Source organism: Scomber japonicus, chromosome 19 (genome assembly GCF_027409825.1).
Source record: "Scomber japonicus isolate fScoJap1 chromosome 19, fScoJap1.pri, whole genome shotgun sequence".
In the NCBI taxonomy this organism is placed as follows: Eukaryota; Metazoa; Chordata; class Actinopteri; order Scombriformes; family Scombridae; genus Scomber; species Scomber japonicus.
Window position 1 is genome coordinate 31,468,519 of NC_070596.1, and position 22,475 is coordinate 31,490,993.

General features: G+C 39.8%; 1 protein-coding gene across 1 annotated transcript; it reads left to right on the forward strand.

Annotated features, from left to right (window-relative positions):
• Positions 1 to 1,570: 1,570 nt before the first annotated feature.
• Positions 1,571 to 6,381, forward strand: LOC128379944 (septin-1-like). The gene is made up of 5 exons (XM_053339582.1): positions 1,571 to 1,826; positions 3,637 to 3,661; positions 4,557 to 5,593; positions 5,732 to 5,993; positions 6,378 to 6,381. Exons 1-5 carry the CDS (start codon positions 1,571 to 1,573, stop codon positions 6,379 to 6,381), a joined length of 1,584 nt encoding a protein of 527 aa, XP_053195557.1.
• The last annotated feature ends 16,094 nt before the right edge of the window (positions 6,382 to 22,475 follow it).

The window sequence follows — 22,475 nt, forward strand, 5'->3', positions numbered from 1 at the left end:
AGGTCGGTACCGGGAAGACAGGCAGGAGAATGCTGGAAAGTCTTTCATGGCAAAGAACAATCTGGCAAAGGAGTGAGTGTGGAGCTGGAGAGTATATGCTGGGCTGATTGCATGTGATGAGAGGCAGCTGTGTGCACAGGTGAGTAGAGCGACCTGACGAGGTGGGTGTGGCTGACAGGCTGAGTGGGGCAGAGGCAGGCTCAATGGAAAACTACTGAGGGCTGGATGACTGAACTGTGACACTGAGAGCATCTGTTTCATCTGTTGATCAGCTTCAGTTTGGAGAATAATGTAGAATTTAGTGAGTTTTTTGAAGACTGTGTTCAAATCATTTTCTTTAAGGCACATGAGCAGCTTGGACGTTGCTGGTAGGGAGAGCAGAGGAAGAGTATAGTATCAGTACTGTTGTTTTACATTTCCTGTTACTCAGAGACTCTGACATACAGCTCTACAACTGCACCTTTTACTCTTCTCTGTGTGTTAATCTGTTAGCAGCTTATTAAAAAGGTTCTCTTCTAGATTTCATAACACTTTCATGTCAGGATGAATGTTTCACACAGGTTTGATTTCTAGTGGACTTCTCTCTAATAGTTAATGGTTAATGCAAACATACATTTATCTCTCTCCTCTCCTTCCTTCCTGCTGCTAGCTACAGTAAAGTCATCTTCAGCTGTTACAAACATGTTTTCATTTAATGAATAAATAATAACCTTTATGAGACAAACATGAAGTTTACTGTGAACTTTCTATGCAGTTAGCATGCTAACGTTAGCAGCAGAGCATAGTACACACACTGCATCATTAAACAAGTTAAACCAACTCTGATCCACGGTTATTATAGTTCAATAAAACTAAAACTAGCTGTGAAATTATTTAGTTCACTGAAATAAAAATAAAAGAGAGACTTTTGTAAAAAAATAAATAAAAAAAAATAAAACTAAATAAAAACTATAATGAACAAAGGAAAACTAACTCAAACTAAAGAGGACAGCAGATAAAATGATCTTAGTTGTAGTTTTCTTTTCAGTGTCTCCATTTAAGCTTGTAACACATGAGAAGATATAAAACTATCTCACTTTCTCACAAAGTTTCTCAAATCTCATTTTACAACTGAAATACACAACAGAAAACTACACAGTCACATTACCAAACAATATTATAACGCTTTTTGCCTGTAAATCAACATTCAAACTTAAAAATCTCACTTTACAATCACAGTCTTAAATACATACTGTACATCTTGACGTTCAGCTCAGACTGAAGAGAGACAGAAACTAACATGACTAACACTAACTCTTACCTTCACAATAAGATTCAGAATTTAAAGAATAAAAAATAAACAAGAAGAATAAACATGCAAACAGTAAAACTGGTGAGGGATTATGATGAAACTAATAAACATTGTAAAAGAACACTAACCATAAGAAATAAAAAATTACAAGAATGATTTCCTATTACATCTTCTATCTGTTACACTTTACTAAATGTATTGCATTAGAATAACTTTTAAAAACATAATAACAAGCTAAATGACTTAAGTTAAACATTTGCTCTCATTTTAACAGATGCGATGGGTGTTAAAGGGGAGCTGTTGAAGACACTGGAGAAGTTAGGAGATGAAGACTTCAAAGGCTTTAAATGGCTCCTAAGTTGTACCTCAGAAATCCCAAAGAGTCATCTGGACAAAGCAGACAGGCCAGACACTGTAGATAAGATATTAGAGACCTACAACCAACAGTCTGTGGAGGTGGTGAAGAAAACCTTGAAGAAGATGGACAGGAAGGATCTAGTGGAGGAATTATCAAACATCAGCAGAGGATCACACGGTAAGCTGCAGGACAGAAACATGAAACTGAGACATGATGTGATCAGTGATCAAAAGATGAAATAATGCCGTCTTCAGTGATCACTGATCACACAAGTCTTCTGCCAAAGTGATACTGAAACAGTTTGTAGTGTTAAAGATGGATCACTTTACTTGAGTTGACTTATGTGGTGTTGTGGGACCAGGTGAGGACATTACTGATGTAGATGATTGGTCATCCTCTCTACTTCAGATTCATCAATACATAATAATGTGTTGATTGAGATTGAAAAACTTGATCATAATCTCAGTCAACACAGGAGCTGCACACTACATTCTTTTCTCTCTGAGGTTCACAATCATCCCCTTTTCTTTTTCTGACATTCAGGAACAGGTTGTTATCATGACATGTCAATAGATCTGCCACCTACAGTCTGTTGGCACTTTCATCATCACAGTGATTAGACCAATGATTGTGTTGTTACCAGTGATTGTTAGCCAAACTATCAGTTACTCTACATGAAATGAAGCTACAAAATAGTTTAAGCTACAGCAACATGGCACATGTTATTATTATTATTATTATTATTATTACTATTGTTATTATTATTATGTAAAGGCTGAGTCAGCACATATTCAGGATTTTTAACTCTTTGAATGATAATGTTTAATTAGCATTTAATTAATGTTTAAATTAAATGATCAGAACTTAATAACTAACTTATGTACTGCATGTTTGAAAGCCAATCTGAGAGCTTCTTACATCTCAGCTCAGGGCTAATTTGCATTAGCACAGTTGTTTCCTTATAAGACAATGGAAAGGTGAAATGGAGGGTAAATAACTCAGCAAATTAATTAGAGAATAGGAAAACCAAGAAGGAAATTGAAATACAAATAGAAAATGGAAATGCCTTTTAAATGGATGATTTAAATTATTTAAAGTTGTATTCTTAATTCAGTTATTTATTTCTTTTTCTTAAATGCATGTTGAAATTGATTTTTATTAGGGCTGTCCAACGATTAATTTTTTAAATCGCGATTAATCACAGAATTTCCATTGTTAATCGCAATTAATGGCATTTTGAATTGCATGTTTAAAATCCTGTTATTTTCCATTTGAAGGCAGTTTTAAGCCCATAATTTAAAGCATTTCTTACCAGAGTGTCTTAACTGGGAATCAATCACGGCTCTGCTGCGACTCCCACACTCCAAAATGGTCCTTTGGTGGAGCTGAGGCTGGCTTGGCTGCACCTGGGTGTTTAGCGTGGAGGTGCTAACTCAAACTCCACGTACTCCGGTGGTAGTTAAACTCCGTTTGACACAGGTTGCATTTTACTTTTGACTTGTCAACTGAAGCGTCTGGAAGTGTTTTAAAGTTAAACAAGCCGTTCAAAAGTCCAGTAGCTCTCTTACTTTCCATCAGCGCGGTAGGTTTACTGCAGGAGGCCACTTCAAAGCATAGCGCTACAGCTAGAGGAGCCGTCTACGGGGGAGTAGAAGGGACAAAAAGGCTTGCAACATTAAAATGAGATTTTAAAAAATTAACGCATTAATTGCATTAATCTAATCGTGATTAACACGTTACCGCTGACAGCCCTAATTTTTATATTCAATTATTTTTTGGGGGAATTCATTAATGTATTTTTTAAATGATATTTTTATTGACTATTTCAATGTTGTTTTTGTGAATCCTTTTTTTATAATTCCTCTTTTTAATTATTCAATTTATTATTAATTAATGGAATGCTTTATTCTTTTTCTGTGACCCTTGTGGTCCTCCATATCTTCACACCTTTATTTCACTTTGTAGTTTTTCATTTTGTCCCACACAGATACCAACACACCTGCTTCACAGTGGTGAGTAACATTAACACAAATAAATAATAGTGTGTGTGTGTGTGTGTGTGTGTGTGTGTGTGTGTGTGTGTGTGTGTGTTAGGAATATTCAGCCTCCATTTGAGGAGCCTCTGGATGATGACGAAGATGCACAGCTGACAATCCCTATAATGTAATTTCAGAACAATATCATAAACTCAGTGTTGATTATTCACCATAGAAAGTATAATGTTGGTTTAAGATAAATTCAGACTGAGATAAAGTTGGATGAAGTTATGAGACATAAACACTGATGACAGAAATAGTCACTGTCAGGTTACTGTAGGAATATTAAAGTATTTTAGAAATGTTAGAAATGACATCAGAGACTGTGAAGTATGTTAACCTGACTGTAAAATCAGGAAGCTTCCAGATGTGTTTTCAGTCTCTTCAGGTCTGTTAAAGGAACATTACACAGCTCTCTGATGAAGTCATACAGCTGCTGCTCTGATGCTTTCATGTTTCTCTTGTTGACCTGCATACAGCTTTCATTTTTATGTAGTGCAGCTGAATATCAGAAGGTCTCTGAGTAAAAAGGCTTCTGCAGGCGTCGTCCAGCAATGTGAAGCTGAATCACATGTTTCTCACATCAGGGACAGAAAAGACTGATTGATCTGCAGCCTTTAATGCAAATAGAGAAACATTTCTACATGACTGTCTTCATCACAGTCAAAAATAATACAAATAATATAAGAATTCAACTTTATGACAGAAATATTATATGATCAAAACCAAATAACATGTTTACACACACTTAATTTTTATTTCAATTTATGTTTGTTTTAGCTACAAATAGAAAATAATTACTGATATACAATAAGGGAAGGCATCAGTACATAAAGTTTATATATGCATTAAACTGTTTCTTCCCAACCAGTAACGCCTCATCCAGATACCAGGACATCATCTCCAAAAGTCTTCAGATCTCTTCAGGATCTCCTGCTGTCTACCAGCTGAGACCAAAGGAAGAGAAGTTTGGGACTCTGACAAGAAAAACTGTTGGAGAGAAAAACCTGAACAAGACAAACAGAACCATCTTACTTGTAGGTGAAACAGGAACAGGAAAATCTACTCTGATCAACGCTCTGGTCAACTACACCATGGGAGTGAAGTTTGAGGACAACATCTGGTTTAAGATCATAGAAGAAGAAGAGAAGAGAAGTCAGTCAGAGAGTCAGACACCAGATGTGATCGTGTACGAGATCTTTGGTTATGAAGATGAAACTCTGCCCTACTCTCTGACCATCATCGATACTCCTGGATTCGGAGACACCAGAGGGATCGAACATGATGACATCATCAGTCAAAGATTATTGGACTTGTTCCGCTCAGACGATGGAGTTCATGAACTTTCTGCAGTGGGTCTGGTGCTGAAGGCGAGTGAAAATCGAGTGAATGATCGAATGAAGTACGTCTTTGATTCAGTGACGTCTCTGTTTGGGAAAGGCATTGAGAAGAACATCGTACCTCTCATCACACACACAGATGGGTTACCACCTGAAAATGTTCTGATAGCTCTTGAAGCTGCAAACATTAAATGTGCCAAAGATGAAAAGAATCAAACTGTTTACTTCTTGTTTAATAACTGCCAAAACAAAGAGAGAACGGACGAAACAGAGTTTACTTTAGAGAATACATGGAGGACAACAGAAGCAGCAATGGAAAAATTCAAAGACTTCCTGAAAGAGTCTAAACCTCAGAAGCTGAATAAAACAGTTGAAGTTTTGAACACAAGGATCAGACTGACAGCCTGCATCCAAAACCTGCAAGAAAGAATCCAGCTGATTGAACTAAAACAGAGAGTGATCCATAAGACTGAACAAGCTCTGAAGAAATATGAAGAAGAGATGAAGAAGAATGAAGAGTTCACTGTAGAAGTTGAAGAGCCCTACAAAGACATACAATGTATCAGTGGTGGGTGGTGGGGGTTAGAGTTTTTTTATGAAGGAGCTGTCTGTTGTACCATCTGTAAAGAGAACTGTCACTTTCCTGGATGCACAATGGCCTGGTATCCTGCACACTGTGAGGTCATAAAAAGAGGTTGCTGTACAGTTTGTACAGGGAAGTGTCCTGCATCTGCTCATGTGAAAAACGAGTGGATTTATGTGGACAAGACCAGGAAAGTCCAGAAGACCCTACAAGATATGAAAAAAACGTTTGAAGAGAATAAGTCAGAAAGTGAGAAGAAGAAGAGCCTGATGGAACATCTGCAAACAGAGATGGAAAAACTGAAAGCAGAGAAGATAAAGTGGCTGGATGAGGCCTACCAACATGTTGTTAATCTGGAGCAGATCGCCCTGAATGATAATTCACTGTCCACTTATGTCCACTTGGACTTCCTGATTGAGAAGATGAAGGAGAGAGGAGACACAGAGAAGGTGAAGAAGCTGGAGGAGATGAAGAGTCTACGGGATGAAGGAACTGTGACAGATACACTGCGGTTCATGTTTAGTAAACGAACAGCTGCTGGTAAAACAGATAAAACTAAAATGAAGTAGTTGAACATCAGCCAGCTGAGTAGACAACCAGATATACACTGTTCATACAAATGTTTAAACATCACAAACATTATTTCATTATAATCCTTTTAATTACAATGTTGATGTAAAATGTCCATCAGAAAAGAATTGAATCTTCTCTTAAATGTCAGGTGTGTGATTGTGAGAAACAGGAGCTCTGTTGCTGTTTGTTCTTGTAGTTGAATGTTTAATTCTGGACGTCTGGTCACTGTTCAGATTACAGAGGAATCATTAGTTGATCCACATCAGTCAAAGCAGAGCCACAATCTGTCTCACAGTAACAGCAGCTGTTGCTTTTCTTCTTATCAATACTCTGTTTTTACATCACTTCCTGTCATAGTTGAGCCTCTTTTCTGCTCTCAGCTTCAGTCATCAGATCAAAACACAGCATCAGTGTGTTCAGCTGCACTTCAGTAACCAAGAAACAAGAAGCACACAGCTGCTTTCAGTAGTTGGAGTAGGGGATTATAGAAACCTGATGGACATTTCTCTGCCATGTTCACACTATCTAATTGTTTCTACTTCTTACTTTTATTTTGACTTTAAGTTTTGATGCATATCTTTTGATTATATTTTGATGGAGTTTAAATAGCACTGAGCAATAGTTTAGTTTTATATGTAATATTTTTAACATGTATTCAAACTGTGTTTTTGATATATTTCAGATTTTTGTTTTAATTTACACACAACTGCACAACGCAGGCAAGTGCTGAACTGAGTTTTGCCATGCTTACATTACATTTATAACTGACTTCAAATACCTGATGTTAATCATATTATATCTGTATAATCACTGTGGAATGATGCTAAATGCTAATTGATGAGGACTTGGGTTGATTGGAGGTGTGGGAACACCCAAAGGGAGGATTATATGGTTTAGTATTTGCTTCTGTCTGATCAGATTTTCTTCACGTGTATTTGAATCATACAGCTTGTAATGATGAGTTTAATATTTCAGATGACACAGGCCATGTGGGAAAACTTGTATTCATTCATGTAGTATATTTTCTAAGCAGTGATATTTGAGTGGTTGCAGTATATTGTGTTATTCTACATGAAATCATGTTTCTGTGAATGATGAATAAAGTGTGAGCTTGATGAAATCAGTTTGCTCAGAGTGTCTTCACTGGATCATCAGCTGCTTTCTGAGTCTGTTGAAGCTTCTGCTGAACTTTGTTCATTAAATGTCTGTTTGACTTTATTCTGAGCAGCAAGTCTGACAGAGACTCAAAGAAAACACAACTCACAGCATCATAATGAACATATCCTGAAGAATATTACATCCACTCTGGATAATGATGTTTTCTGTAGTGACCACTAGATGGAGCCACAGCTGATGTGGACTGAAGGAAACCTGAGCACACTGAACTGATATTACAAGAAGGATCAAGTGTTTAAACTGTGCACACTTCAAGTAGCTCTTCAAGTGTTTTACACTCAATACAAACTAGAACTGATATTATAACTGATATATAACTTATATTAAATGTAAAATGTTCATATTTTAACTTCAGTCTAATGAACAAGAACATCCACATGGTAGAAAACATGCAAAAATATAAATAAAACCTGGCAGTAATGTTGTGTATCAATAAAGTTAAATTGAATGTATAATTGAGTAATTCTTCATTTTGTCCACCAGGTGGAGACAGAGTCCATGTTGTTCACTGAGCAGCATCACAGAGAAATCACATTTATAAACTATTAACAGTCTTTTTAGTTCATTAGTGTTTTACTTTATCATGTAAATCATTTTCTTTCTTCATGAGGAATATTTTTTATATATTTCTAAATATTTAGAGCTCGTTCAGTCATCAGGAATCATAATGTAAAACTAGATATTTGCTGATTGTTTAGTTTTTGCTTTAAATTTTTATTTGATATATTTTTGCATTTTTTTTCAATCTTAATTTTCTTGTTCATATTGTTAAATCTGGTGTTTGTCTTGTTTGTGTGTATTTAATATTACAGTTGGACAGTTTTACCCAGATTTCAAATATAAAAAGGAAAACAATGAACAAAACGATTAAGTGGCAAATAATATTTTATTATTTTTTAATAATTTTCACATCCTTTACAAAGCTCCTGAATATTTTTACTATTTCTTCGTCTTTAACACACAGTGCCTGCCCCCCCCCCCCCCCCCCCCCCGGCCTCCCATACTGTGACTCTGATCTGTTTACATCAGCAATACAGGTCCAGGGTTTAGTTTGATCCACAGCTACACACCACTTTGAATGATCACTACAAGGCTCCATTTATCTCAACCAGTGTCTACTAACACAACGTTTTGCACTTTTCCTACTTGTAGTTCAGTAGGAACCATCACGGTCAGGCTGGACTCCCCAGCTCTGGACTCTCACATCTCTGCTGACCTTCTCTGAAATAGTGACGTAAAGATCTTCATCTGCAACAAAAACAACAACAGGAGACACATTACTCAGACTGTTCACATCTGTGTGAGACGTTATTTATACTTGTAATATAATATAACACAATGCAGTTATGTTCTGTTTCCTTCATTTGAGATAGTAACTAGCAGAGATACCGACAGGAAACAGTTAGAGAGAGAGAGAGAGAGAGAGAGAGAGAGAGAGAGAGAGAGAGAGAGAGAGAGAGAGAGAGAGAAAGAGAGAGAGAGAGAGAGAGAAAGAGAGAGAGAGAGAGAGAGAGAGAGAGAGAGAGGGAGAGCGGGAGGAAGAGAGAGAGAGAGAGAAACAGAGACACAGAGAGAGAGTGCGAGAGACAGAAAGAGACAGAGAGAGACAGAGAGAGGGAGAGAGAAAGACAGAGACAGAGAGACAGAGAGAGAGAGAGAGAGAGAGAGAGAAAGACAGAGACAGAGAGACAGAGAGAGAGAGAGAGAGAGAGAGAGAGAGAGAGAGAGAGAGACAGAGAGAGAGAGAGAGAGAGACAGAGACAGAGAGACAGAGAGAGAGAAAGAGAGAGAGAGAGAGAGAGAGAGAGAGAGAGAGAGAAATGACCTGCAGCAAAGGTCTCTGGCTGGATTCAAACCAGGGACTCTGTGATTATGTGACATGACCTGTAACAACTCAACCAACAGATCGCTCCCACTTATATCTAACGTTACTCAGTCTGCATACTTCCATCTATGTAACATCAATCGTCTCCGTCCCTCACTTTCACCAACCTGTACCGCTATCCTGGTAATTTCTTTGTTTATTTGAGCAGCAACAACCAGCCTTTGTTTTATTCCTGTAATCCTTGGTTAATAAATTATTTTATTTTACATATTTCCTGTAAAGAGCTGGGTTGTAACACTCATAAAGTTTATTCATCTAAGTCCACTCGTTCAATCTACAGAGATCAGATGTTGTAAATTTTTATCAATTGATTTATCACTTCACTTGATAAAACAAATAAAACAAAGTATCAGCAGCCTGCAGTCAGACTCTATTGATCAAGTTCAATGTGATTTTAAATGCTGCTTTCCAGTGGCAGAGCTACACAGAGGTCTGCTAACCTCACTTCTGTGAGTGTTAAAGTAAAGAGTTAAAATCCACTGTTATGATAAAAAAGTTGTAGTCAGTGCAGATAACTGACAGCAGATCAGCAAACTCATCAGTGAATGTTCCTGAGTATCTTGGAGGTTTATAAATGATTAAAAAAAAGAAGTAAGTAAGTGACTGAAAAATGTTTAGTGAATCTTCATGTGCTTGTTGGTGCTTGATTTATTATATTTTGATCAATATTTAACCCACAGTGTGTGAAGCTGTTATTTTATTTTTAAATCTACATTTATATTGAAAAATGTGTTAAATTCTCCAACTCCATCACGTATGAATCATAATATTTTCAATCTGGTGTTTCAGCCCAGCAGGCCTTTTCAAAATAAAGAATAAAACACAAGATGTGATACAAATTACACCTGATAGTGATCAGACACTTGTCAGAAAAAATCAGCACCCTCTTTGTAACAATAATAATAATAATAATGATAAATAATAATAATAATAATAATGATAATAATAATAATAATAATAATACTAACAACAACAACAACAACTTTATTTGTATAGCACCTTTCATACATACAATAAATGCAGCTCAAAATGCTTTTCAACAAAATAAATGACACACACGAAGAGCTTCACATAAAAGCAGCATAAAGCTGTGATGAAAAAGAACAACAATTAAAAAATAGATTGTGTCCTGATTTGCCAGATTATCAGTCGTCCCCACAGCATCAGACCTTTTCACTGGAGGCATTTCACTCCCTCACTGGCTTTACAAATTTTCCACTTTGTTTTTTCTTCTGGGTTTTTTCACTTATGTACAACTTATGACAGGTACGTTCTACTTTTACTGCAGACTTCTCTTGGCATCACTGCATTTCAACAGCAGAGAGGAACCAGTGTGTTATTATGTGGTTCACTACCCAAGGTCTACCACGGTGGCTGGCTAGTCCATCCTGTCGAGGAAAAGCCATCATATGGTTAGCAGTTCCTAAATATCCTTTATTTGGTGAGTCAGTCCATAAGTCAACAATAATGAATGTGAACTTTTGTTTCCTTCCCTCAGCATATTCTGACTGGTCATTTATTTATTATTTATTATATATTAGTGTTGTTTTATTTATATATATTTTTAGCCCGAGTCTGTGATTTCTTTATTATAGCTTTTACTAGACTTACTCATTGTATTGTACGCTGCTGGACCTGAATACATTTCGTTCTATGTAAAATGACAAATAAACTTGAATCTTGAATCTGAATCTTCTGTTAAAGTTTACTTGACTTTATATATTGTATTTATTCTATTTTTTTGCTGCATTTATTGTGTGAAAGGTGCTATACAAATAAAGTTGTTGCCACTGTAAAGCAGCATTTAAAATCACATTGAACTTGATCAATAGGAGTCTGACTGCAGGCTTATCACTCTATAAAAAGTTTGAACATCTAATCTCTGTGGATTGATCATTTAACCCTAATGAATAAACTTTATGAATGCACCTGATAACCAGTTTTAATGTTAAAGTAAACGATGTAATCACTGAGTTCACATGGATCAGTGCAGCTGCTCCACAGTTCTCTACACATTGAACATTCAAACTACATCCTGAAATCCTCTGATGACCAGACGAGAAATACTGAAAATGGTTCTCAAGTCATGAAGTTTATTCATTAAGGTCAACTTGATCAATCCACAGAGATTAGATGTTATAATGTTTTATAGAGTGATTCAGCTGACTGAATGCAACACACCAAACACACAATATACATAAATATATAATATGATATAAAATCAGTAACACAGCTCTCAGGCTCTACATTTAGTCTGTTATAGAGATCTCTCTGTGTTTCTCTCTCTGTCATATTCACATCAGTTCAAACATGTTTGCTTCATCAATATATGGATTTACAGCTGATAATATAATCTCACTGTAAACAATAAGTAATGTTCATTCATTCATAATACAGCATAAAGAAGCATTCCTCAGTGAGCTGAAGAATTCACTGCATAAAGTCCATCAGATATCTGTCTGTCTTCTTTCTGAGTCTCTCAGACTGTTTCTGTGAAGTCATGTGACTTCTCACCTGATAGGTGTGGACGGTAGCTGCTGATATAAAGCTCTGAGCTCTGACTCCTCTCTGCTCTGACTCCTCTCTGCTCTTCCTCCTCAGCATCTCAGAGCTTCAAGTCAACAACACAGGTAAGAAAACTTTGAAAGAAGAATCATGAAATACTTTCAGTGTCAGGATGTTAGGAAACAAATGCTGCAGAAAAATATGAATTACTGTATGTAATAATGATTTCACAGAATAATATATGAATGTATGGAACTGTGTATTGATTATGAACTAACAGTTATAGTAACTGGACTCACAATATAAACTTATAACAAACCAGTTCTCAACAGTTAAATATGACATTTTCTCCCACTTCTTTGAATTTAACTGGAGGTTAAATATCAAACTGTTGATTATTCAATATGAAACAAAGTCAATAAATAAAGTATAATAATAAAGTGATCTTATTTACCTAATGTTAACTATTCATTGTAGTATTATTACTCACTAAGATTACTGCTGTCACTGACTGAGAGCTGGACGTTACTGTCAGAGAAACATGCTGTTAGACATTTATTTCACTCAACTGAAACATTTATCACAAGTTCTGAACTCACTTTAGCTTACATCCAAACAGCAAATAGAAGAAGAAACACTTCAAAAGTGTGTTCAGTTCATTTTAGTAGTTTATAGCTGTTAAGAATAGCTACTTTTTTATTATCATTGCACTGATAAAACAATGCAATGAAAAATAAATAATTGCCTTATTCAATTATAGAAAAAATGAGAATGTATTATATCTCTTTTTAGCACTGTCTAGTTTCATAAAGTTAAACATTAACATTTATAATAACAGGAGCTCTTCAGCAGATCCTTCTCTCTCACACAGTGAACAAATGATTTAGTGTTAATTGGACAGAGCTGTCTGAGCATCAAGAGGCTCTCTCAGAAGCTTCCACATGTCTTTAGTACTAAACTCCCTCTCTGTGTTACTGTTCCTCCACTGCAGCTCAGCACAAACACCAACCAGAGCCGGTCTTGTCTATACGCAGACTACCTCGTGCATCTGAAAAGGCCCCGCCCATCCCAAAGTCCGCACCTGAGTTACAAAGCGTGCTCATAGATACTGTATTTATTTGATGAACGCGAACAAGCAACTGTTTGTTCCTGAATTGCAGCTTGGAAAGAAAGGTGCATTTGTGTGAATCCACCAGCAAGCTTTACCTTCAATAGAAGTAAAACTTAGACTGCATCAAGCAACATCTGTCCTCAGGAGAAAAGGCTTGTTTGATGTGAAGTGCAGAAAAATAAGTTGCACACAATTTTAAAACAAGACAATAATCTGTTATCAGTCGAGGTTAACTTAAGTTAGTTACAACTTTGGACTAAAGGAGGATGTTGCAAGCAATGACTATTGGTTAAATATTGATTTTAAAATAGTTAGGCAATATGGATGCACATCTCTCACAGTAAATAAGAAAGGAATATTCAGCCGAGCTATGGTATGAATTGTATTTTATTTGTTTTTATATTTCTTATTTTTAGAATGACAGATGGTACAAACTGTTTTAAAAGAGGGAGGATTGTAGTGGGAACACGGGTGTATCATGGCAGCTGGCTCATGGGTTAGGACCACTTAGCAGAATGTTGCTTAGAGCCCCAGTGTTGTAAATGACAACTGAGAGAGGGACCCAAACGCGAGACACAGGAGATAAGGACCAGATCACAGTGCTTTATTGGGCAATACTGGAGGCTCAGGGTGGAGGGGTGAAGCCGGTGAAGGCTGAGGCCGGGGGGGGGGGGGGGGAAGTGGTGCGGGGAGCTGTGAGGGGAACCAGGGGACGAGAGAGGCATGGGGGGTCAAAAGGGCAAGGCTGGGCGGCGAGGAGGCAGGCCAGGAGCAGGTCCAGCTGGCACAAGCAGGGTGCAGGCGATCGAGGACACTCTGCATGGGAGACTGGACAATCTGACGAGGAGTGGCTGGAGAGACTGGGTTTCAGACACGGGGGAGGGGAGGAAACACAGATTCATGACAGTACCCCCTCCCCCTTAACGGTCGCCACCGGGCCACCCACCAGGCTTGTCTGGGTGTCGTCTATGGAACTCCCTCACCATCACCGGGTCCAGGATGAAGGAGCGAGGAAGCCACGCCCGCTCCTCAGGCCCATACCACTCCCAATCCACCTTCCCCTGCCGACGGACGTCCAGCAACCGCCGGACGATTGTCCACCACCCGGGGGGGCAGGGTCGGCTGTAGGACACAGCAGACTATCCTGGACGGGCTTCAGTTGAGACACATGGAACACAGGATGAACCCTCATGGTCTTTGGAAGCTTCAGCTTCACAGAGACAGGATTCACTATGGACAGAACTTTGAAGGGACCAATGAAACGGGGAGCTAGTTTTCGGGACTCTGTCCTTAAGGGAACATTCTTGCTGGACAACCAAACCTGTTGTCCAGGAGTGTAGACTGGGGCCGGAATACGGTGACGGTCAGCAATGCAACGGTTGGCTTCCACGGAACGGAGCAGGGCTGAGCGGGCCTCTTTCCAAACACGTCAGCAACGCCGTAGATGGGCCTGGATGGACGGAACCGCTATGATGGTCTCCTGGACAGGAAAAAGTGGAGGCAGATACCCCAAGGCACATTCCAATGGCGACATCCCAATGGCCGTACTTTATAGAGAATTATATGCATACTCTACCCAGGGAAGATGGTCGCTCCACAGGGTGGGGTCCTTGGCTGCCACACGTCGCAGAGACATTTGGTTGGCCCGCTCTGCCTGCCTGTTTGTCTGGGGGTGGAAGCCTGAGGACAAGCTAACAGTAGTACCAAAAGCCTTGCAGAAAGCTCTCCAGACATGCGAGGTGAACTGGGGTCCATGGTCCGAGACAATGTCTGCTGGTATTCCATGAAGCCGGAACCCGTGAACCACCAACAGGTCGGCAGTCTCTTTGGGGGAGGGGAATTTATGAAGAGGAATGAAGTGGACAGATTTGGAGAACCGGTCAACAATGGTGAGTATGACAGAATTACCTCGGGAAACAGGAAGGCCAGTGACGAAGTCCACCACTATGTGGGACCAGGGACGAGTGGGAACAGGAAGTGGACGGAGTAGACCGGAGTAGAGTTCTTGCCCCGGGCGCACACTTGACAGGCCGCCACATACTCCCTGGTGTCGGCCTCCATGTTGGGCCACCAAAAATGTTGTTGCAACAGCTTGAGGGTTCGAGAGACACCGGGGTGGCAGGCAACACGGGAGGCATGTCCCCACTGAAGGACTTCGGACTTGACGGAGGCTGGGACAAACAGTCTATCCAGTGGTCCACCACCAGGGTCCGGTTCGACCAGTTGGGCCTCATGGATCCATGCATCTCCCAGCTTATGGCTCCAAACACCAAGGAGGTAGGGACGATGGGGGCTGGACTCGAGGGGGCTCCTGTTGAGGAATACCGTCTGGACAGTGTATCAGGTTTGGTGTTCTTGGATCCAGGTCTGTAGGTGATAAAGAACTGGAAACGATTAAAAAATAAAGCCCAACGGGCTTGACGTGAGTCTCTTAGCTGATTGGATATATGCTAGATTCTTGTGAACTGTCCAAACCATGAAGGGATGTTCCGCCCCCTCGAGCCAGTGTCTCCACTCCTCAAGAGCCAATTTAATGGCCAGTAGCTCACGGTTACCAACATCATAATTCTTCTCGGCCTCTGAGAGTTTCTTCGAGAAGAAGGCACAGGTGTGAAGTTTCTGGTCCTCGGGGGAATGCTGGGACAGCACCGCTCCAACTCCGACATCAGAAGCGTCCACCTCCAAAACAAACTGCAGGGTAGGATTGGGTTGAACCAGGATGGGCGCCGAGGTGAATCGCTCCTTGAGGGTGGAGAAGGCTCTCTCGGCATCTGGGTTAGAGTGGAAGGAGTACTTAGATGAGGTGAGTTTGGTGAGAGGGGCTGCAAGACTACTATAGTTCCTGATGAACCGACGGTAGAAATTGGCAAAACCCAGGAACCTCTGGAGCTGTTTTACAGAAGATGGGACCGGCCACTCTGCCACCGCTTTGATTTTCACAAGATCAGCCTCCACCTGCCCCCTGCCAATGATAAACCAAGAAAGTTACTGAGGGAACATGAAACTCACATTTCTCGGCTTTCACGTAGAGTCTGTTCTCCAGGAGTCTCTGCAGTACTTGACGGACGTGGGTGACATGTTCTTTTAGGGAATGGGAAAAAATGAGAATGTCATCCAGATACACAAACAAACCGGTTTAGGAAGTCTCTGAGGACATCGTTGATGAGAGTCTGAAAGACCGCAGGGGCGTTGGTGAGTCCAAATGGCATGACTAGATATTCAAAGTGTCCAAGCGGGGTGTTGAAAGCGGTCTTCCACTCATCCCCCTCCTTAATTCTCACCAGAATATACGCATTGCGCAAGTCAAGCTTGGAGAAGATGGTGGCTCCATGAAGTGGCTCGAATGCTGAACTCAGGTGGGGAAGAGGGTATTTATTCTTCACCGTGATGTTATTCAGTCCACGAAAATCAATGCAGGGCCGGAGAGTGGAGTCCTTCTTGCTGACGAAGAAGAATCCTGCCCCCAGAGGAGACGAGGAGGGCCTGATGATGCCAGAGGCTAAAGAATCCTTTATGTAGGACTCCATTGCTCCTCTCCCCGGACGTGACAGATTGTAAAGGTGGCTGGTAGGTAGAGAGGCACCGGGGATGAGATCAATGGAGCAGTCACAGGGTCTGTGCGGAGGCAGGGAAAGAGCATGATCTTTGGTGAATACTAGGGCGAGGTCGTGATACAGGGAGGGAACATTGGAGAGGTTGGGAGGTGTGGGGTTCTCCGGAAATGGAGCAACAGGAGCGGGAGGTCGAGCAGACTGGAGGCAAGTCTGGTGACACTTTAAAGACCAGTTCACTATTCTACCCTGAGACCAATCAATGTGTGGGTTGTGATGTTTTAACCAAGGGTGGCCTAGAGGCCTCACGGATGGTCAGATCATCCTGTTGCAAATGACAACTGAGAGAGGGACCCAAACGCGAGACACAGGAGATAAGGACCAGATCACAGTGCTTTATTGGGCAATACTGGAGGCTCAGGGTGGAGGGGTGAAGCCGGTGAAGGCTGAGGCCGGGGGGGGGTCAGCGGTGCGGGGAACTGTGAGGGGAGCCAGGGGACGATAGAGGCAGGAGGGGGGGGGGGGCGAAGGGGCAAGGCTGGAGGGCAAGGCTGGAGGGCGAGGAGGCAGGCCAGGAGCAGGTCCAGCTGGCACAAGCAGGGTGCAGGCAATAGAGGACACTCTGCATGGGAGACTGGACGATCTGACGAGGAGAGGCTGGAGAGACCGGGTTTTGACTGTGGCTGATGAGATGTAGAACAGGTGTGTCGCCTGCACACCTGCCAGCTCGTTAGACCTGCTCCTAGGAGAGAGGGAGACACAGACACGGGGGAGGGGAGGAAACACAGATTCATGACACCCAGGGAGGCCAGGACCGGCACAAACCACAACACACACATGAATTACAGAGCTGTAACTTTGTTCACATCTTTATATCAGCTTCAGCTCAACTTTACACTGTGAATTCTCTCAGAAGTCATGTGTGATATTTGAGTATCTGTAGGAAGGAATAAGGTCACAGCCAGTGTGGACAGGAGGAATGATTACACACACCAATAACTTCCAATGTGCACACTGCATGTGATGCTAATGTGGACTTGAACAAAGTAAACTAAACCCATATAGAGACTCTTTGGTCAGTTTGTCCCATCATACAATGATTTCTTTTTACAGGCTCACTGTAACATGAAGCCTCATTCAAATACTCACATATTATAGAAAACAAAGCAAATGTGTCACTTTCACTTTATGATGATTCATTTTGTTCCACACAGATACCAACACACCTGTTTCATCCTCAGCGTGTGGAGTCTCTCTGTCAGACAGCAGCATGGCACAGTGGTGAGTAACATGACCACAAATAAATAATGTGTGCGTGCGTGTGCGTGCGTGTGTGTGTGTGTGTGTGTGTGTGTAGATCCCTATCACGTAATTTCAGAACAATATCATAAACTCAGTGATGATTATTCACCATAGAAAGTATAATGTTGGTTTAAGATAAATTCAGACTGAGATAAAGTTGGATGAAGTTATGAGACATAAACACTGATGACAGAAATAGTCACTGTCAGGTTACTGTAGGAATATTAAAGTATTTTAGAAATGTTAGAAATGACATCAGAGACTGTGAAGTATGTTAACCTGGCTGTAAAATCAGGAAGCTTCCAGATGTGTTTTCAGTCTCTTCAGGTCTGTTAAAGGAACATTACACAGCTCTCTGATGAAGTCATACAGCTGCTGCTCTGATGTTTTCATGTTTCTCTTGTTGACCTGCATACAGCTTTCATTTTTATGTAGTGCAGCTGAATATCAGAAGGTCTTCTGCAGGAATCGTCCAGCAATGTGAAGCTGAATCACATGTTTCTCACATCAGGGACAGAAAAGACTGATTGATCTGCAGCCTTTAATGCAAATAGAGAAACATTTCTACACGACTTAATTTATGTCTGTTTTAGCTACAAATAGAAAATAATTACTGATATACTATAAGAGAAGGATACACGTTCATGTGTGTATTAAACTGTTCTATATTTTTTCTTCCCAACCAGTAACGCCTCATCCAGATACCAGGACATCATCTCCAAAAGTACTCTGATCTCTTCAGGATCTCCTGCTGTCTACCAGCTGAGAACAAAGCAAGAGAAGTTTGAGACTCTGACAAGAAAAACTGTTGGAGAGAAAAACCTGAACAAGACAAACAGAACCATCTTACTTGTAGGTGAAACAGGAACAGGAAAATCTACTCTGATCAACGCTCTGGTCAACTACACCATGGGAGTGAAGTTTGAGGACAACATCTGGTTTGAGATCGTAGAAGAAGAGAAGAAAAGTCAGACAAAGAGTCAGACATCAGATGAGAAGAGACGTCAGATAGAGAGTCAGACACCAGATGTGATCGTGTACGAGATCTTTGGTTATGAAGATGAAACTGTGCCCTACTCTCTGACCATCATCGATACTCCTGGATATGGAGACACCAGAGGGATCAAACATGATGCCATCGTTCGTCAAAGATTATTTGACTTGTTCCGCTCAGACGACGGAGTTCATGAACTTTCTGTAGTGGGTCTGGTGCTGAAGGCGACTGAAAATCGAGTGAATGATCGAATGAAGTACGTCTTTGATTCAGTGATGTCTCTGTTTGGGAAAAACATTGTGGAGAACATCGTACCTCTCATCACATTCTCAGATGGAATAACACCTGATGATGCTCTGGAAGCTCTTGAAGCTGCAAACATTAAATGTGCCAAAAATGAGAAGGATCAGCCTGTTCACTTCCTGTTTAATAACCAACAGAGAAAAGAGAGAACAGAAGAAGATGAACTTCCTTTAGAGAATGCATGGAGGATAACAGCGAGAGGAATGAAACGATTCACAGACTTCCTGAAAGAATCTAAACCTCAGAAGCTGAATGACACAGTTGAAGTGATGAGGACACGGATCAGACTGACAGCCTGCATCCAAAACCTGCAAGAAAGAATCGAGCTGATTGTACTGAAACATAGAGAGATGCAACAGGCTGAAGAAGCTCTGAAGAAATATGAAGAAGAGATGGAGAAGAATGAAAAGGTCACTGTAGAAGTTGATGAGGTCTACAAAGGGAAAGAGCCTATCAGGGGTGGGAGGTGGGGGTTGGGTATTTTTTATGAAGGAGCTGTCACCTGTAGCAGATGTGAAGAGAACTGTCACTATCCTGGATGCACACTGGCCTGGAAACCTGAACACTGTGAGGTCATGAGAGATGGTTACTGTACAGTTTGTAGCAATAAATGTCCTGCATCAAAGCATGTGAAAAAAGAGTGGAGATATGTGAACAAGACCAGGAAAGTTCAGAAGACCCTGAAAGATCTGATACACATGTATGAGGAGAAAAAAGCAGAAGGTAAGAAGGAGAAGAAGAGCCTGATAGAAAATCTTCAAACTGAGATGAAAAAACTGACAGCAGAGAAGATAAAGTTGCTGGATGAGGCCTACCAACATGTTGTTAAACTGAAGCAGATCGCCATGAATGATAATTCACTGTCCACTCATGTCCACTTGGACTTCCTGATTGAGAAGATGAAGGAGACAGGAGACACAGAGAAGGTGAAGAAGCTGGAGGAGATGAAGAGACGAATGGGTAAAGGAACTATGACAGATACACTGCGGTTCATGTTTAGAAGACAAACAACAGCTGGACATGAACCAGCTGAGTAGACAACAAGATCTACACTGTTCATACAAATGTTTAAACATCACAAACATTATTTCATTAGAATCCTTTTAATTACAATGTTGATGTAAAATGTCCATCAGAAATGAATTGAATCTTCTCTTAAATGTCAGGTGTGTGATTGTGAGAAACAGGAGCTCTGTTGCTGTTTGTTCTTGTAGTTGAATGTTTAATTCTGGACGTCTGGTCACTGTTCAGATTACAGAGGAATCATTAGTTGATCCACATCAGTCAAAGCAGAGCCACAATCTGTCTCACAGTAGCAGCAGCTGTTGCTTTTCTTCTTATCAATACTCTGTTTTTACATCACTTCCTGTCATAGTTGAGCCTCTTTTCTGCTCTCAGCTTCAGTCATCAGATCAAAACACAGCATCAGTGTGTTCAGCTGCACTTCAGTAACCAAGAAACAAGAAGCACACAGCTGCTTTCAGTAGTTGGAGTAGGGGATTATAGAAACCTGATGGACATTTCTCTGCCATGTTCACACTATCTAATTGTTTCTAGTTCTTACTTTTATTTTGACTTTAAGTTTTGATGCATATCTTTTGATTATATTTTGATGGAGTTTAAATAGCACTGAGCAATAGTTTAGTTTTATATGTAATATTTTTAACATGTATTCAAACTGTGTTTTTGATATATTTCAGATTTTTGTTTTAATTTACACACAACTGCACAACGCAGGCAAGTGCTGAACTGAGTTTTGCCATGCTTACATTACATTTATAACTGACTTCAAATACCTGATGTTAATCATATTATATCTGTATAATCACTGTGGAATGATGCTAAATGCTAATTGATGAGGACTTGGGTTGATTGGAGGTGTGGGAACACCCAAAGGGAGGATTATATGGTTTAGTATTTGCAAAAATATGTTAATAAAAAATAAAAAAATTACAACAAAAAACGAATCAATCATTAAACATCCTGCAGTAATGTTGTGTATCAATAAAGTTAAATTGAATGTATAATTGAGTAATTCTTCATTTTGTCCACCAGGTGGAGACAGAGTCCATGTTGTTCACTGAGCAGCATCACAGAGAAATCACATTTATAAACTATTAACAGTCTTTTTAGTTCATTAGTGTTTTAGTTTAAAAATAAAATATTTTTTTTAATGAGGTATATTTTATATATATTTCTAAATATTTACAGCTTGTCCAGTCATCATGAATCATAATGTAAAACTGAATATTTGCTGATTTTTTTAGTTTTCGCTTTAAATTTTTATTTGATATATTTTTGCGTTTTTTTTACAATGTGAATTTTCTTGTTAATTTTGTTAAATCTTGTGTTTGTCTTGTTTGTGTGTATTTAATATTACAGTTGGACAGTTTTACCCAGATTTAAGATATAAAAAGGAAAACAAAGAATAAAACGAAAATAATGGCAAATAATATTTTATTATTTTTGAATCATTAGATGTGGTTATTTTAAAACCACAAATGTGTTTAATGAAGGTAAGAAAACATGTAATACCATTTAAATGAGTTAACTTCATGATTGTGTAAAAGATTCATATCTTGTCATTACATTTGTTTAATTACACATAAATACTCAACCAGAGAAACTGATCATTTATGTGAAAATGCTCATAACTGTATTTCTGTACAACATGAGCGGCATATATCTGAATCTGATGTTGAGGTTTTAGTCATTTAAAAACCTCGTCTGTAAAACATTATTTTTATTTTAAGAACATTTACACCTGAAGGATTCATTAACTGCCTGGATCTGCAAGAAAGGTACAAACTATAAATAATGCTCATTGCTCATAAAACTGCTCCATTACAAATAAAAGTGTTAATTTCCTGTAAAATCATTTGGCAAAAGACAACAAATAGTTTTGATATATTTAAATTTAAAGTAGCTGTATGTAACAAATATATTCCAAATAATCATAAAATGGCCCTAAAATGTAACCATTAAGGAATCATGTTCATTTCAAACACTGATATCACTGACAGTAGTAGTCCAGCCAGAATATTCACAATTGAAAAGCTCAGTTGCAGCCCTCAAGTCATGTTTATGTTGTCATTCTGTGTTTTGGCCTGATGCTCCACCCACCACCTAGCTACCAATCACCAAGTCAGTAGTGTTTCAGCAGCCAGGTTGCCAGTTGCCACTGAGCTGCAGCTAGGAACATTGCAAATAATGTCTGATGTTACAAAACCAAAAAACCTCATTATGACTCTCAAATACGTCGTGACAATCTGAGAAACAAAACAAGGGGATGTATAGGAGATGCCTTTGAAACATGGAGACGGTTACAGCGTCATACAGCTGCACCCACTGATACGGAGGAGGATATGCAGGATCACGTCCAACAACTGGCAACCCGCGTAAAGTAGACTCTGGCAAGGGAGGGGGCGAGGAGTAACAGCTCTCTCCAGTGTTTTGAACGTGGGCCG